At 42.8% G+C, this 18,665-nt stretch overlaps 1 protein-coding gene and 1 long non-coding RNA gene across 20 annotated transcripts in view; one reads left to right on the top strand and one right to left on the bottom strand.

The window, feature by feature from the left end:
* The window catches only part of QTMAN (queuosine-tRNA mannosyltransferase), a 426,509-nt gene that overhangs the window by 377,536 nt on the left and 30,308 nt on the right, over positions 1 to 18,665 (top strand). For 9 of the 19 annotated variants that reach the window (XM_077861608.1, XM_077861601.1, XM_077861596.1 and 6 more), the window contains 4 exons: positions 1,772 to 1,842; positions 2,548 to 2,639; positions 9,706 to 9,891; positions 12,414 to 14,906. In XM_077861608.1, coding sequence (XP_077717734.1) covers positions 1,772 to 1,842; positions 2,548 to 2,639; positions 9,706 to 9,891; positions 12,414 to 12,440 — 376 coding nt within the window. In that variant the 3' untranslated portion in view covers positions 12,441 to 14,906. Of the gene's footprint in view, positions 1 to 1,771; positions 1,843 to 2,547; positions 2,640 to 7,975; positions 9,096 to 9,705; positions 9,892 to 12,413; positions 14,907 to 18,665 lie in introns of those variants that run through there. The other 10 variants (XM_077861610.1, XM_077861609.1, XM_077861606.1 and 7 more) reach the window with 6 other exon arrangements.
* On the bottom strand, positions 8,820 to 17,803 carry LOC144291806 (uncharacterized). The gene is made up of 2 exons (XR_013359351.1): positions 17,348 to 17,803; positions 8,820 to 9,607 (listed from the first exon to the last, which is right to left on the bottom strand). It is a non-coding gene; the product is annotated as an uncharacterized LOC144291806 (long non-coding RNA).

Below are 18,665 nucleotides of genomic sequence, written 5' to 3'. Positions count from 1 at the left end.
TTGTCATTTTCTTCTTCCTAAATCAAATAATGCCATTCCTATCTTACTGTATTTTAATTAGCAGAGGTTTTTTGGAAGTGGCATGGTACATGCTCATACGATGACTCAAAATGTAACTTGGCCTGCAGTTTTCTTTCGGGGAACAGAACACTCTAATTCAAATCCATTATTAAAAAGCAGATAACATGTGCACTTTTCTGAAATGTCTGTGACTTCACTCTTTTGATTTTATGTAATTATAAGAGAATGTTCATATGTATTTACTTTTCGATTGGCACAGCATTTTAAAACTGAGTGTCTTCAGAAAAGTGCGTATTTTCTTTTAGTTCATAAAGAATATCACTGGTTTATGTGCTCAGAACTTTAGTGAATGTTTTATAATGCGGTCACAGTGCAGTTTATAGCTGTGCTTGGGATAAGAATTTCTATGCATACCCTATGTATGCGGAGGAAAAAAATATTAGGTATTTATTAGATGTTGAGATTTCGAGATTAGTTTAGATTTTGAGACTAATAATTGGTAACTAGATCCCGTGCCTTGTCACTGTGTTATCTTGTATAACTTCTATCAGTTCTCAAGCAAAACTTTGAACTCAGTATTTTTCCAAAGTTTGCAGCTCAAAGTAAATACTTTTCATTTAAACTAATTTCAGTCAACATAATAAAATAGGGAAAACATCACCCACTTAAAAACAGCTTAAATTGCATGTGCTTTGTCACTGTAAACAAACAAGGTAAACATTGACATAACTTCAAATTATTCTTGGGTTGAAAAAAATCTGCAGTTCAAAATAAAATTCCGCCTTTGGTCAACATTTTGGATGCAATTCAAAGTTTCTCATAAAATAAACATATTTTAAGGAGTGCTTTGAATTTCACTGTGTAATTTCTAGCCAACAGAAATTACAGTGGTATCTTTAAGGTTTATTATATGTCAGATCAATAGCCATTATGCAGGGCTAACAACCTTCCAGATGCAATTCCTTCCCAATGCTTAACCCTTACTACTATGACATGAAAACAAACAAACAAACAAACTTCCCATAGGTGTCCCTTGGGGAAATCCTCTCGCAAAGTGAAACTTTCTTGTTTATTATTTGTTTAATAATAAAAGTATTTTTGGCTGATAAAGTGGAAAATAAGCTGAATTTTTGGGAAGAAAGCGAAATGTTCATTAAGGTAACCTTCATGAGAATTTTCAGTAAAAGGGTTGGAATAGTTTTGCATTCTGCAAAAACACAAATTATTTTGAAGCATGAGCTTAAAATGAGAATGCCCCATCACAACAGATTGTAAATTTTTTTCTGATGTTTTTAAAAGTGCCTCGATCATTTCTGCGACTAGAATGTTAAAGTTAAGTATTTGCTATTTTATTTAAACATTTTTGAAAAATGAACATTCTGGGGCTTTGCAGCATTATTAAGAAAAGCTGTCCATACTTTACCATGTTGTTACATGTGTTTATCTGCTGATTATAAAATGTGTTAAACAGTATTTTAAAAACAACAAAAAAAATGCAGAGCTGCGCTTTGATTAATTCAGTGAACAAAACATATGCTGCTGGTTCTGTTCTATGAAATTCATATATGATCAATAAAATCTTTTAAAAGAGCAACTCTGGCTGTAAGGCTTGTACTGCCGACCATGTTTTTCGTCCCAGTTAACTCAGGGCTCAATACTGTTAACTTAAGCAAACAAAACCACTTTCTGGCTATGATAGCAATAATGTCTTTTTAATATTTTTTTTATCTTCTTTCTAAAATTCCTTTAGGCTGGAAGCTGTCTATTGTGGTTGTTACCCACTTTGTCCCAAAGATTTGGTTTATCCTGAAATATTTCCAGGTAGCTGCTTTAATGTACTTTTCATCTTTGTTGAGATTTAATACATGATTCATGCTAAATTAGAAAGTTTGAAAATAAACTTAGGCAGGAGCAATTGTTTATTTGGCAAGTCAACATGTTAGTGTTAAGGAAAATTTTATGTGTTTTAATACATTAGAGTAAGCTTATATTTACCATCTGTTCTTTTAAGATAACAAAAAAGCAAGTTTTCAAATAGCATTCTTCATTGTTAGCATACACATCCCATAATGATGGATTTTTATAAGCAGGTCAGTGTTGCTGCAATTGCTTGCAGATTTTTTTTAATGATATACACAGAGAAAAATCAAGGACTGGAAGTCACACCAAATTATTTAAACAATTGACTAGTTAATAATATGCAACTGTTGTTACAGGGTACATACGGCTATAGTACCAGTTCTTTGAAAAAAATTCTCATCACTAAATATATCACATATGCATTGTGTTACATTAGAATAATGTATTTTAATCACCCAAAGGAGATGTCTAAACAGCACAACTACACAGTCTTATTTAGCATTAAACATCCTTGTGAGCTGAGGTAACCTTATAAAATCATGCTTAAATAATGTAAAACACGAGGCAGCACAGAGCAATATGCATTTTTAATTAGTAAAGTGACTAATATCGAGTGTGTGCTTTGAGGTTTTTGTTTCATTAAAAATGTATCTGTTTTTCCTGCAGCTGAATATCTGTATTCTACACCTGAACAGCTTTCAAAAAGGCTCCAGAATTTCTGCAAGAGACCAGATATTATAAGAAAACATCTTTATAAGGTAGATATTGAGGCGAGATTTACGTGGTATAAGTGCCATATTGAAGTACAAAGAAAAATCTTTAAAAAAAAAACATTTAATTAACATACTAATGTTTAAAGGAAACATGCTAGGGAGGGATATTAGTTGTTACACTAACAAGGATTAATTAAACTGGATGCCAGTTGTATTAACCTAGGTCTTATGAAATACGTGCACTTAATGCATGGTACATGCTTTTTTTTTTAATTTATTGTTTTCTAAGATGACTGTCCTTTACATTTAGCCCCAAGAGGCTTATAAAAATGAACCTAGATTAATGTAACTCATTAGTTTAAAAGGAAGTAAAGGAAAGATTCCACAATTATACTAATGAGGATAAGCCTTTCTTCCCATCATAATGAAATCTTCAGGCCTCAAAAATTCAGGTGAATGACATCCGTGAAGTTTGGTGTTCATTTTTTAACTACTTTGAAGATGATCTTCAGGAATCAAATGCTTCCCTTGTCCAGTTTAATAAAATGACCGAAAAATCCTCAGTTTGTTTGGAATGAGACAGCCAGTCTCCTCTCTGAATGGCAAAGGCAAGAGGAGAATAGTTTAAATAGCATCATCAGGCAGTCCCCTCATTCATTATCTTTTTTTTCCCTTGTTTGAATCAAGAATTTTACATTGTTGAAATCACAACACAAAGAGGCCCTGTTTAAAGTCTAAGTAATTGAACTGGGATAAATCTGCTTTACGACTTTGGAAGGTGGCTCTAGGCCATGAGTAATATACCTTGTTATATTCTTTGAATGTAGCGTCTTCATTTTACATAAATTCAGTACAGTTTACAATCTAGCAGTTTTATAATCCAGTATATTTTAATTTTCCTGTGTTAATGTATAACCTTCCTCCATGAAATACAGTTTGCTGGCCTTTTTTTCTCCCCTTTCCCTTTTCATGGCCTAAAATACATATTTACATAGCGATACATCAAAACAGGACTTTGTTTCTGCAGGAAACAGTTAAACTTCAAGAAAACGGGAGAGAACCAAAAATGCAATTTAACACCCAATTTCAAGCTCATTATCTTTCATTGTCTATTAACTTGGCAATGGTTCAGAAGGTAGCTCATAATAGTTTAAAATGCTGACTGAACAGTTCCGGGCTCCAGTATTAGTCCTTGAGTCAATACGATTGTACCGTATACAGGGGAAGCTTCACAGACAAAACAGTCTTCCAAGCTTTACATCCAGATTTCCTCGTTTGGGAAGTTCACTAGTGCTCTGGTTTGTATAAAATGTGAATCGAGTCGTTTTCCACGTGACAGGCTATGGAAAGGTGCAGACGATGGAAATCGGAGAAACAGAATAATAAGTATCTATGCAAATGGCTTCATTTTCTGTATATGACACAAGGATCTTGTCAGTGAGCTCACCATCAAGTCACTGATTCTGTTCTTCCCTCCTGGTGAATTTTTGGGGTAGTTTGGTTTGTTTTTCAGTTTTATTGAGACACAACTGGCAGCACTGTGTCAGCTTACAACGTACAGAATAATGACTTGTCCACATACTGTGGACTGGTTACCAACATCAGCTTAATTACCATCCGTCATCTCGTATAGATACAAAAAAAAGAAAGAAAGAAAAGAAAGAAAGGAAACAGAAAGAAAGAAGAAAGAAAGAAAGAAAGAAAGAAAGAAAGAAAGAAAGAAAAGAAAGAAAAGAAAAGAAAGAAAGAAAGGAAAGAAAGAAAAGAGAAAGGAAAGAAGAAAGAAAGAAGAAAGAAGAAAGAAAGAAAGAAAGAAAAAGAAAGAAAGAAAGAAAGAGAGAGAGAAAGAAAGAAAGAAAGAAACAAAGAAAGAAAGAAAATGTTTTTTTTTCTTGCAGTGGGACTGGTGAGGTATTCATAATGATATTTCCACTATCCAAATTTATCAGTTTTTAACTTTGCTTCAGGTTAGGCCTCCTCATCTCTGTTAGCGTTCGTGGACAAGTTTTTAACCATTTCAGAAGTTACTGCAACAAGTTGCCTTGAGTCACAAAAGAAAACAGACCTCTGGTTGAAATATTTTAATGCAGCTACTTCATAACATGGCTGTAATTATTTATTTGACAAACAACTTCTGGAAAAACTCTGAAACAATGTCAGCTTAGTGGTGATGCTGTCACTGTATCAAATTATGCCTCATACCCCTTAAAAGCTAACCTATGCCTTAAATGTTATTTCATACTACTACTTTTCACACATGTTTGGTCTGTACATCTTAAAGTGCTCCATCTCAAAGTTTTATAAATCAGAATTTTATGCATAAGCATTTATAAGAATTCATATGCATGATTCTGTTTTATGTATTTTTCTACCGTGGAATTTTTTTTTCTATAAATCTGTTACAGACTCTCAGATGTGTCCTCATATATAGATCATGATGATACTGTATCTAAATATTAGTCTTAAAATTAATGAATTAGTCCAAAAATTATAAGTAATCTAGCTTTAGGAAGCATTCGTCCAGAGAAACTGATGACAACCATAGGAAAGGCCACAGGGTTATTGTAATATGGTTATTGTAATAGGATTTAGAGCCAAAACAGAAAGAGAATGCTTTCTAAAACTTTGTAAATAAGGCATAATAAGCTATGATATTTTTCCACCTTATGTTTTATAAATATACACATTTTCAGGTAACATTTGCCTTCACTAAATACAAGAGAACTAACCCCCACCCCCACCCTAAAGCAGTATTTTCCTCACTTTTCTTATGCAATGGAAGAGTCCTTTGTGTGTACTGTTAACGAGAATGTTGGGGGTTTTTTTTAGACTTATTCCATTGGACAGTGCTGTTTTGCTTTTATAAAACATATGCTTCTAAGATCTAAAAGGATAGAATGTCACTGAATTCTTTAATTTGCTCCTTTTACATTTTTACACCTTACTCTCTTTTTTTGTCAAAAGTTTACATTTTAAAATCATCTCAACTGCTTTTCACATAGGGTTCACTTTAGGATAGGATTTTTCATATGGATTCACACTTAGAAATTTAATGACTAGAATAAGGCTACTAACACTTGGCTTTCTTCTCACATGAGACATTATACTTTCAATATGAGTGAGAGTTTGGGGCTATAACTTGAAGCAGGATTGGAAACAGAATGCTAGTAACTGAAAAACAGAAACAGAATTGGATACTTTTTTTTTTTTTCTTAAAGTGACTCTTCTACTACAGAACACTGTTGCCCGTGACTTCTCACCTGAAAAGGTTTCACATTTGAAATGTTTAAATTCCTCACATGCATGCAAGTATGTTTTCTCTCTCTCTCTCTCTCTCTCTCTCTCTCTCTCTCTCCATCTCTCTCTCTCTCTCCCACACACACACACACACACACACACATTTTTTAAGATCTTTCGTAAGAGAAATCCAGTGCATGCAGAAATTAAATGTTTCTTAATCATTTTAAAAAAATCAGAAACCCTTTCCTTAATTTAAAAAAATCAAACCATTTCTTTCAAAAGTTTTCATCGAAGTTTAGTCACTGACTACAGCTTTCTCGTACTTTCAAGACACTTCCCTTTCTGAGTAGGTCAGACACACTGGCCACATACTTGTCACAACAGATCCAAAACAAGGTTTCATTTCATCCACGACAGGGAGCTTTCTGCGACTCCCAAACCTAACTTGAACACACGATTCTAGAAGTAACCATAAAATAATTAGCCACGGAATGACTTCTTACACTAACAGTACTTTTTCCCTTTTCCAGCCCACGTAAGTCTAACACCACGAAGTTGTCTTTTTGCTTCATTTTTACTATGGGAATTTACTTACTCAGAATTCCCAACAACTTTTTGAGAGTACCTGAGGTTTCTATAAACTTCTCATTGTTATTGGTTAAAATGTTTTAGAGAAAAAAAAATGATGGACATGATCTTGTTACCAGCACTGAAGAGAGCACAGGGCACAAATGGGGCACTTGAATAAAGTGAATACCGCCCAGACTAATGAGATAGACCTTCATTCCCGTCCTATTCCATTTACTTTTATTTACAAATCGAGCAATATTTTGTGTTAGAGAGAGAGAGAGAGAAAGATGCATTCGCTCTTGTGCTTCTGAGAGACCTGTAGTTTCTTAAGATTTTTCAGATGATAAGTGCTGATTTTTTCTCTGCTCTCCTCTTCAAGTTCCTCAACATTCTAGAAACCTTCATAACCTGCTCTTAATTGGAGGACAGAAGAATCTTCAGAGTTCTGCCTCAAAATGATTCCAAACAATGATTAAGCCTACAGTTCAGATCCAGTGCCCAGAAAAGCCATTTGTGGTTGTCTTAATTATATCAGGCTCTATCTCCCTGAACCACAGCCAAGCTACTTTGTTTCCTACGTGAGGCTGGTCACTTTTTAGTCCCCTTTTAATTTGAGCTTATACTCTAGATGTCAAGAAGGTGTTGCTCACTTGTATTAACACCCCTCCAACGTCATGACTTTTTTCCTTAAAAACGAAAACTTGAAAGCTTGTGACATTTTTTAGAACTTCTAGAAATCTCTCAACTGCACCAGCACAATTTAAGGCAGCTTCTCAACCTCTCTCTCCCTCGCTCTCTCCCTCCTCCTTGGTCTTCTCCCCCTCTCTTTCTTCACTTCCTTCTGTGATTTTATTTGGTTTGGTTTTCCTTTGATTTGTCTAAGCAAAACAAAAGCAAAACAACCTTTAGCACAATGGATATACTTTGGATGATCAAGATCATCCAAGTTAGAGGCTTTGGCGTCTTGTCCTCCTCTGCTACTCATTTGCAGCCTGGCTCTAGGTGAACTTCTAAACCTCTCTATATGATTCATCTGTCAACCCGGAGGAATTCCCCCCCCCCCAAATTCTTAATAGCATCCCCCCCCCCCGAGGTACTGCTATAATGAAATAATAAATATAAACCTGTTGGTAATCTCGAAGTGCTTTCTACACGTAACAGTAAAGGCATTTCTCTGGTGCCTTAACCACTTAAAAGTAAGATTTGCATCGGCCAAAACATGGGTTAAGAGTGTTGTGTATCTTGTGTTTATGAAAGTGAAAAGTTGGATGATAAACTCGGAATAGCCGCCGCCCAATGACATAAACCAGGGAATATGTGTGCAGTGGAAGGCACCCATTTGCGAAAAATCGGGAGCCTTCCCCTACGGTGGAGAATACAGTTCCACTTTACACCAATCAGAAACTGGGATTTCCCGGGTTGATGAAACTCGAGAACCATTTACTTGGTGGCTTTTTGAAACCTAATTGACGTAAGTTATGCAAATTTGCAATATGAATTTTGAGCATGCTTTAGTCTTTGGGTTGTTAATGCTCCTTCCTTGCTTTCTCTTCTCTCCCTCCCCCTCGCAGGGCGAAACGACTCCTTTCTCCTGGGCAGCCCTACATGGGAAATTCAGGTCTCTGCTTACAACAGAACCTAGGGAAGATTTGTGACAGATGGGGCTAAGTCACAAACTTGCAGCCTAAGGCGGAATCTGTAGAACTTTCCAGAGTGTGCCCATATTTACCTGATCAGAGAGAAAAGAAAATCTGCAGAGGAAGCTGAGCCTGGCTGCTTGTCATAGCTGACACAGAGCCATCTGCCACAAACCTGTGGCGGCTTCAGATCTCCCATCCCTGCCACCACCCCAACTCAAATTAAATACAGATTCCCAGAGACGTTATGATGGTTACACATGTCCTCGGCATCACATGGAGGAGACTGTTCAAAAAAAAAAAAAATATGTGGCCTGTTGTATAACCGCACTCATGTATCCCATATGTGGTGCCACATTGAATTTCCGGTTGAATCCGTTTTTATCCTTTGTACTGGATGACATGGTGCCTGAATTCTTTCTTTCTGCCGACGCGATGGCAGCCAAACTGCAGCTTCAAAAGCTCGCGCTTGGCTGGGTTTCTGCCCAGGTTGCCAGGTTGTCGTGGAGCCTCCTGGTGTCCTCGCTGGGCCGGGGCGTGAGCGGGGGCCGGGGGGCTCGAGCACGGTCATCCCAGCGAAGGGACGATGCTCCGGCACCAGGGGGCTGTAAGTGAGGGTCTTGATAAGGGACCCGGCAGGTAGTCCCATGACTCACTGAGTCACACTGGCATCTCACGGATTTAAAGTTGCGAGATAAACAGCTGTCATTCGGACAAACATGGGAAACACACTCGGTGGGGCCACCTTGCCCAGAAAATGAACACTGAGATACTTGCTTTAATTTTTTATTTTAATTTATTTTCCTCCCCCCGCCCCCCGCCGCCCCCGGGGATAAAAAAAACCCAGAGAAATCAAAATACCTCTACCAAAGCAATGATTTTGATATAAAGGTTCCCTCAAAAGTATTTGCATCCAGCTACAAATATAATCTTTTCAAGATAAATCACTTGTGATTCCAATAGTCAAGCTGCTGTATTTGTTGATATAAAGATGTTTTTGGAACAGCTAGATTGTAAAATAAATTTTTAATAAAGTGCCTACTGCAATTTTTAATTAGCATATCTCATTTATGTGTAAGAGTGTACATGTCTCTGTATGTTTCTCACCGAACGCTCTCTCCTTGTGTCAGAGACAGCGAATACAATTGTCTCTTTTCCGGATGTACGAGGATCTGTTTTGCAAATGTTTGTAAGATATTATGACATTTCCAAGATTTTCTTTGCATTCTGGAAAGCAGGAGGTAAACATTTGTAGTCATTAAGGTAAAGTCTGTTGATAAACCATCTTCTGTTTACTGACAGGTAAATTGTAACTTTCCTAGCTTTTGAAAGGAATAACTTTTATACACTGCGGAGAGTGGGGAACAGCCAGGGAGAGGAGGGAAGACAGGGGCCAAGCGCGGCCTTCTGGCTTCCAGAAGGACTGAGTGGTCTAGCAGGCATCCGAGATAGAGCAGGCGATGACTCAGAAGTCCAGTGGGGGCCCATTTGACAGGCGGCAAAATCGTCAGCAGGAAACAGATCGAGGTCAGGGAGCCAGATGGAGGCCTCAGGATAGAGGCAGTCCTGCAGGTCAAAGAAAGGAGGAATTCAGAATCCATCGGGCCTGGGAATTTAAAAGCAGGAAGAGTAAGAAGCAGAAATAACAAGCCCTATCTTTGCAGATAGTCCTCTCCGCAAGCAGCGTGAGATCCGTAACGCGTGGTGGGACATCGCAGCACTGGCTTCGAGTCCTATCAGTTGTGGGGAAGTCACTGAACAGATTACCTCCTCACCCAAAAAACAAAGGGCTCAGGGATCATTTCAGAAGTGCCTTCCAGTCTGAGACTGGGGAACCCGGAATCTCTCAGGTGAGCTCCTTTTGAAGTGCACACGTGAAGATGTAAATATGCCTGAGAGGTTCCTAGACTCTTTGGCCAGGGTTTATCATCGAATGAGATGAACTAGACCAGTAAATTGGCCTCAGTCAGAAGAATGCCATGTCACAGTGATGTCTTCTCAAAATAATAATATAATCTCACAGCCAGGAAACGGTGTTTAGTTTACTGGGTTGTACTGTCCTGAAAATAATGGTCTCCCATTTTGTAGAAGACGTGGTTGAAAGTTACCTGTGTATGGAGGTTTTTTTCCCCGTATGCCCATGAACTCAAGTCAGCTTTTGCCTTTAGCTGTATTCCTTCTAGAATAAAAATTTACATTCAAGGTGTCCCTTCTTAAAAACTGCGCTGTCAGACTGGGTATTAGTGCACATAAACAATAAAGAGCTCCGTAAATGTGTAATTCTTAGCATTTGAAAACCTGAAGTGTGTGCGTGTCTGTGCGTCGTGCGCTCCTCAAATCCATGATACGGTGGGATGGGATGTTATTAAGTTAACCCATGTTTCATTGAAGTCACAGGATAATTGCAAATACAAGCTGACTTTTTAATTCCTATTTCCCTTACTTTGAATAAAGAGATCGAACCCTCCCATTATTTCTTATTTTGAGTATGGCGGTTGAAGATTTTGATCTTTCTTTCTTTTTTTTTTTTAAACAGTCAGTTCTGTTGATTTTATTCTTTTAAAATAAATCACTAAGCCAATTTCAATTTTAATTGTTTTAAAAGTCTGCTTGTTATCAAGACCTTGGTACGGTGTCCAGAATGCTTGCCATGAACTCACCTAATCTGTGTTTCTGGCTAGGTGTTTCTGTAATAAATAGCAGGGCACCTAGCTCTTAATCTATTCACGTAAACCGTGTTGATCGGGCATGGGTCAGGAGACCTTTCTCAAAAAAAAAGCTCGTGATTTAATAAGCAGCCTTCAGATACGGCTAGGTTTCAATGCCCTGCTGTGGCTCTCAAGCCTGTAGACACGCCACATGAAGATGGCAGCAGAATCAGTAAGCCGATGGAAACTCGCAGCCGTGGAGGGCTGTACAGATTCATTTCAACACCTTGAAATGCATCTGGAAGCAAAGATTTCATTTTATGTTGAAGGTGTTAATTATATTTGATATTTTTAAAAGTAAAATCTGTTTTTGAGAAAGCATCTGCTACCCAGAAATATTATGAGCCACAATAAAATTTTCAGTTAAGTCTCAAGATACTTTCTGCGGGTGATAGAATCAGTTTTCAAATGATAGTCCTTGCTGTCTCTTAATGTTGACATATCCTATGAGTGTCATTCTTCTATTGACTATTGACAGGTATCGCCCTGAGTGCCTTTCTGTTTCAGTGGTGAATTGGGTGGTCTTTGGTATCAGACTTGATGCTTAAAAATGAAGAGGGTATATTATAAACCACTGACAGGTTTCGTTTTAAAATCTGAATTGAGATATGGGACAACTAATGGCTTCTATATACCAGACCCTCCCTTCAGTGCTGTTCATTAAAATATGACTGGGAAAGTCTAAAAACACGCAAATAATTCTACATGCTGCTCAAAGCTATGTATATTGGTGATTAAGATATAACAACAACAACAAAAACCATGGGGGTTTACACCAAATTTACAATAAATGTTAAGTCAGAGAAGTGATAGTAGAAATTATAGACACGTAACGGGGAGAGGCACATTCTCACAGTGGCTGCTGGCTTATTTCTAGAGCGGGGTCATCCTACCCAAAGGCCATTTGTACTTTTTGAGTTTTCACATGTCTTACATGTTATTATTGGATATGTCTTCTGATAAGAGCTATAAATACTTTGGTTAGTTTTCCTACTTTGCCTTCCTTAACATTCCTTGACTCTAGACTGTTGATCTGGTCAGAAAACCATTTCCCTTCAGATGGTTGGAGAAACTGCCCTAACTGCCAGTTTTGCATGAGAAGACTTTCCCCTCAACCAGGAGCCCAGGACTTACCCTGAATCCTGAAACAAATCATACTTTGAAAACGGCTGACTTGATGATCCCTGGGTCCCTTTTTCCTGGGGCTACTGACCACCACTTCTCATTAATTCCTATAACGTTACAAACTCAACATGGAAAACCATAGTTCTGTAAACTCCCTTTTGAAAGATAATGAGAAGAAGATAAAGGGAGATGTTACATGAGCCAGTCTTGACATCTTGGAAAATTCAAGCTGTGTGGTGCAGCACAGAGCTGTCTGAGCTCCTAACCACACTCCCCGCCTCCCGTACTGGTGCCCGTTCCCTTTCCTCCTCAGTGACAGGGTCAGTTGCCCAACTCTGTCCTTCCTTGGAATCCATGAGAAGGAGCTTCTTCCCTCATGTTTTTGGAATTCCCTAGCTGCATAGGAGGTACGTATGACTTCAGGGAGTGGGACCCTTGCTCACCCTACAGCCCGTTTTGCTACAGTGGAATTTGGGGTCAGTGTCTTCAGGGATCCTCCTATTATCATTACCTAAGTGATTCCCTCTTCTCTCTTGCAGCTCTATGGTTATGAGTTTCAACCCTAAGACAGGATCATAATTCTTCTCATAAACGGATAGAAGGAACTGATGATTCGTGGGAGATGATCTAAGAGGCTTTGTTTTACTCTCCTCAATTACTGCATTTAAACAGTGGACCTAAGGTGATGTGCTGGAAGCCACTTCTGGGAATGCTTGTGTGATACCTTTCTCCAAGAAGTTGAAATCCTTTATATTTAAAAATTTAATATTTCCATTATTTCCCCAATGAGAAAACCAAGGGATCCTATAATGGCACACTTAGGAGCCAGACTATGTTGTAGAAACAGAGACTTGTTGTATAAGCCTCCCTCCCATGGGAGATAATGTCCCCGTCACCCGTGTGTCTTTCAGGAAGCACCAAGGTCAGTGAGCATGACTGCTGGACCCCTAGGCAAGGGAGTGCGGAGGGTAGCAGGGGGATGCTTCATGACCCACATGGCTGGTCTTAAAAAGAGGCATGAGAGACCATGCCGTGAGGCCAATGTTTTAAGTGTCTGGATTATTACTATTATTGCACAGGCCTTAACAGCCACCATGGGCCTGCCACTCCCTGTGGTCTTTCCACTCAGCTGCCCTTATACCCGTAACTTTCCTGGCCCTCCTGGTCAGCATTTGTTTTTGAAGCCTGTGGGGAGACTGAGGCCCTAACAAGAAGCCGAGTTGCCGTGGCTCCCGTGCCAGTAGAGGCAGGTCTAGAACAACCTCGGGCAGAAGTCAGTCCAATTGGTCGAGACCACCATCCCTTAAAGGAGGAGAAGAGGCAAAGCTCTCTCTCCACCCTCTTCCCCTTTCCTCCTCCTGCCACCCTTACCAGCAGAGGGAACGTGGATTAATCAGTTGCCAGGACCTGTCCATAGACTGGTTTTGTGTCACTCGTGGTCGCATTTGTATTCCAAGTGGCCACAAGGGGAAGAATGTACAAGAATCCATTCCCGGTACTGAAAATCTCAGACTGTGGCACGTGCGAGCCTTCGGACAGCCGAACCTTCCCTGTGGCCTTTGATGGCATACGGCGGTGACGGTCCTCCTCCACGCATCGAAGGCTGGCCCTTCGTGCGGCCCCCACAATCTCACCGGTTGCAAAGGGCCGAGGACAGAGGGAGCAGGTGCATGGGCCGCAGGAGCACCTTTACTTGTGAGGCAAAGGGAGTGCTTCCTCTCATCCCAAATAGATAACCCAGAAATTACATCCTGAAACTTATTTCCCCGGAAAGAAAAGGAAGGGGAGGGATAACTGCAAAAGAAGATCCTTCTAATATGGTATTAGACTGTAATTCATAGGGAAATTTATGCCTGAGATATGAATTTCTGAAAATAGGGGTTTTTTTTCAAAGGAAACACTGACACATCCTTAATTATAGAGTAATAAATACCAATGGTATATTATCTTCTGATATTTCCTTACACAGATCTCAAAGCATGCAGCTGTTTTTGAAAACTGATAATCAAGTACAATATCAGTATATCACATCTTGTGCTTACAACACACCCTTCAACCAGACAACCTCACGGAGCCCGAAACAGTGAGTCCGGGGCTGCTCATAGCACAAGCCTAACTGAACCAATTAGCCTCGAATCGTAACGTTAAGAATCACAGTCGCACCGAGGTGCCTGTCCTTGCCAGGAAAAGGCAAAGCGCATGCCAAGGGAAAAAGCCTCTGCTTCAGGATCATGGAGGCAGCTCTCAAAAGCCAGCATAACTTAATGATCAATCAGAAAAATCTAGAGCAGTAACTCCTTAAGTGAAGGATACATAAAAACTGTACAAAGCATTAATAGTGCATGGGGAGGTAGAACAGGATTTTATCAGAAAGTATGAGGCTCTTAGAAAGCTCCATGGGCTGCTTCCAATCCAGGCAGCAAAAGACAGACAAACATGGTCAAAGAAAAGTACGTGGACAAACGCGGGGGGCAGGAGAGGAAATGAAGGTTACACAAGGCCAATGTGATTCAGAAGGAAAGGGAGGGAGGAAAGCCGAAGGAGCCAGCTGCAATTACTAAATGTTACATTAGCAAGAGCTGAAATTGAGAGGGGGAGGTCTGGGTATTTTACTAAGTGGATTAACGTCCTCTTCTTTGGGTGTCTGAAGTTGCAGATTTTAATTTATTTGGTGCAGGGTTTTATTGTGAAACTCTTAATGGGGTGGAGGGATAAACAGGGACAATTATAAACAGAGAGTAGGAAAGGGGAACATGAAATGGTGTTTTTTTTCTTTTTTTAATAAATTCAACTAAAATAAACACAGGGTTTGAAGCTATGGACAAAGGTAAATAGTCAACAAAATATTTATTTAGTTGACTGTGATAGCACTCAAAGGAGAATTAGAGGTGCCTAAAAAAAAAAAAAAAAAAAAACAAGAGGACAAAACGCCCCCAGAAATGCGTCAAGCCAAGGATTTTCAGTGGCTTAGGGGCTCTCCTTTCTCCACCCGTTTAAAAAAATAAATCATAACTTCGGCATTTAGAAACCTAGTCATGAACATCATTTATTAATATAAACTTAATCCTGTGCTGTTCTTTGGTGGGTGGTAAAAACATGAACTAAACAACTGGCCTAAAACACGACGATTCTCTCAAATGCTGGGAAGCTATAAGGAAAGAGAAACTCCGGCTGTGTATGCTCTTTCACCTTCTTTATTTTACTGGAAGGATAAAGTCAAAAGGTGGGGAGGGCAGAGCCAAAGCACATGAGGCCTAGAAGAAGCTTGCAGGAGATTTTTAAAGTTTTCCTAATCGTGTACCAGAAGAGGAGATGGGCTTGGGACCTAGTGTGATTTCTATCCTTTTTTGACTCTGCTAAACTACTAACTACCACTTCTGGGGAAGGTGGGAAATAAGGAAGGTTCTGTGCTTTCTGCAACTGAAGAGACCAGGGCAGAAACTTAACCGTGTCCCCACCCTGAGGGTAACTGTCCTGTGGCTGGCAACCAGTCCCCCAAAATTCTGGGTTCAAGCATTTGAGGGGCTGATAACATTAGGAATCATTTAAACTGAAGGTATGGATCAGCAGGTATTTATTTGAGAATCACTGACATGCAGCTCTGGAGCTTGAGCGCAGAGAGCGTTATTTGGGGTGTGGGCAAATCACCTCTCTGGAACCACATGAAAAGACACTTTGAAAAGAATTGTAGAATGCTGGGGGGTGGGGGGGTGGGAATGACCCTGGCGAAAAATACGAATGAAAAAAAAAAAAGGAAAAATATCCTCTACAGAGAGGAAGATGCGTAAGATGACCCAACAAGGTGGCCTTGTTGCCTTCCACCTGCTGCATCAATTCTATCAGTAAACAGATTCCCAACAAGGAGGCGAAGGTCCACGTCTAAAGGTGACGCAACAACCGGAGGGAAGAAACACAGAAGAGGACCTGGCGGTGGGACAGGGTGGCCCCCAGAGGTCACCTAACTGCAGGGTCAGAAAGGGGGGGCGCAGAACTAGAGCTTTGTGATGTGAGTAGATGCTAGACTCAACACTTCTCCATGGATGGAGAAGGCCGGCTGTTGCGGGGTCACCGCCGGTTCTGGGATGCTCCTTGACAGCCAAGTCCTGGAACCACACACCTCTCCCCTTTTTCCCCTGGAGCTGCAGGGCCAAGGTGGGGACCTGTGCTCTCTGGTGCTGGCTGCCTTGTTCCCTGCCTTTCAGGCGGCTTGGCTCTTCCCCTGCATTTCCCAGGCTGTGATAACAGGCCAGGAAAAAAAAAAAAAAAGAATCCACAAAACTGAAAAACAAAATGTGTGTGTGCGCGCGTCTGTGTGCGCGCGAGCGTAGGATTTCGGTGGAGATCGTGAATTACAACACTCGAAGCACCAAATTTTGAGACTTAAAAAGTATGAGCAATGGAGTTTTGAGGAAGCAAGATGTGCTGGAGCAGAGTAATCACGGTCCTGGGGGGGGGGGTCCCCAGGAGCTGGGCGGCAGCGCCTGTCCTGGAGCGTGCAGCTGCGAGCCGGCCCCAGGCCCCAGGCCCCAGGCCCCAGACCCCGGGGGCGCGGCCGCCTGCACCTTCCCTTGGCACAGATGGGGGGGCCGTTCCCACCCTCGGCGCTCCGAGCGCCCCTCGGCCGCAGCCGCCAGCTGCCACACGGCAGGTGCACGCCGGTCCCGGGCTGCGGGGCCCCGCCGCTCGCTCCCCGCGCTCCGTCGGGCCGCGGCCCGGCCTGCGCTCGCCCCCCGCCCGCCCCGGCCCGCCCCGGCCCCGGGCTCCGAGCCCCGCACCGCGCCCCGCCAGCGACCCGGCCCGAGGGCCACGCGGAGGTCACCGGGTCGCCGCCCAGCGCCCGCCCCCGCCCCCGCCCCCACTCCAGCCCCCGCGCGCACCCCCGCCCCCTGCCCCCACCCCCACCCCCGCGGCCCCGCCCGCCCCGCCCCGCCCCGCCCCGCGCGCTCGCACTCCCGCGCTGCCCCGCTGGCGCCCCTGCTCCCCCCTGCCCGCCCCGACGGGCACCCAAGTGGCCTCCCCGGGTGGCCGGGCCGTCCCGGGGGAGGGGGGGCCCGTCTGTCCTCCGCGAGGACGCCCGGAGCCAGGACAGGGGGACTGATCGCCGCGCCCCCTCCCCTTGCGAACGCGAAGGTCACCCGAAGCCAGAGCCCGAGGGGGGAGCCGGCCGGCCGCGGAGTGCGCCCCCGCCCCCTGCGCCCCTGCGCCCCCGCCCCCTGCGCCCTCTGCGCCCCCCGCCCCGCTCCCCCTGCGCCCCGGCTCGCTCCCCCTGCGCCCCCTGCGCCCCCGCCTACTCCCCCTGCGCCCCGCCCCCTGCGCCCCCTGCGCCCCCGCCCGCTCCCCCTGCGCCCCCTGCGCCCCCGCCTCTCGCACCCCTCCCGGGACCCCCCTGGGGGTGGAGGCGGAGCCGGGAGGGGACACGGCAGGAGCGGAGTGGGCAGGAGAAGGGGCGCAAGCCCGGCTGGCCTGCGCTCACCTGCTCACTCGCATGAAGTTTCTGAGAAACCTGGCGGTGGAGCTCCGAGGGCCGCCCTCCCCTCCTCTCGGGAGCCTCCCCGCCCTGGGACGGTGCATCACTCGGGTTGATCAGGTGCAGACATTAGACTCACGTGCATAAGGGAGGGAAGTGCCCCTCGTCCCGGGCTTCGCCTATTCCAGGCGGGACGGCGTGTTTCCTGCCTGGTGCCCCCCACACACCACGCGCGCTAACGGCCCCCAGGACAGGAGCCCCTCACCTGGGGTGCTGGTGACCTGACGTGGCATCTGCCTCCCAGGATCCCCCCCCCGCCCCCCCCGCTGCTGGAGATATTATTCGAGGTGCAGGCTTGCAAATATGAGGCGGGTGGGCGGGTTGGTTGGTTAAAATGTGAGAAAAGCAGCCCAGGGGTGCACCGAGGTCCCCGAGGTGGGCCTACAGGAGCCTCCCCTTGGAAGGCTGAACACGAGCACTTGGGAAGTGCATGGAGAACACACTGTCTGTAAACAATGATAATCAGGGCCTTGGAAAAAAATCATAAAACTGATTGAAATATCTGATTCATTATTTATTCATCACAGCCTAACTTTGCAAATCCAGGAACAGTGTTTGAAAACCCAAGTGCCTTCTATTTTGCACATCGACTCAGCAGATGGGTCTCCCTTTCAACATGTAGCGAAAGGGTTAAAGCTGTAATTTTTTAGAAAAGTATCTCAGGAAATGACATTAAGATCTGATATATTTCCCTTTCTTTCTGGCAATAATCTGCCCCCCCCCCAAGAAAAGATACACGCTTATTGATATGATGATCATGTTTCTCATTATGAGTACAAGTGTCAGAACGATTCCTGTTTGTGCAAGTGTTTTTAAAGCTGCGAGGACACTTTCACTACCATGAAAGCTGACAGCCAATGAAGGAGAACTTCTTTTAACTCCATAATAGCAGGTTACATAGTAAATGAACGCCGATGGTCAAATAACCAATTATGGTATAAATATCCGTTGTTTACAGAGAGGTGTTAAATGAGCCTTTGGAGTACAAAGGATTAGGCCCATCTCAGCTACCACTTGTTCTCCAACCTATTATGTCTTTCCTTAGGAAGGCCAGTGCCACTGTAGGTAATATGCACACAGAACATACTTCTCTATGTTGATTTTAGTTTGCTTTATTTCAATGCACACTGTTGTTTACTTTTTAAAATTTAAATAAATGTCAGCATTGTATAATTTCTATGTTAACAAAGCAGTGAGCAAAATCCCTTGTATGTTTATAAAATATTATTGTTTAATTCACATAGTTTAGAAATTCCAAATGTTG

This window comes from Canis aureus, chromosome 20 (assembly GCF_053574225.1).
Source record: "Canis aureus isolate CA01 chromosome 20, VMU_Caureus_v.1.0, whole genome shotgun sequence".
NCBI lineage: Eukaryota > Metazoa > Chordata > Mammalia > Carnivora > Canidae > Canis > Canis aureus.
Note: the sequence above shows the minus strand (reverse complement) of the source record. Positions and strands in the feature narration are given on the sequence as shown.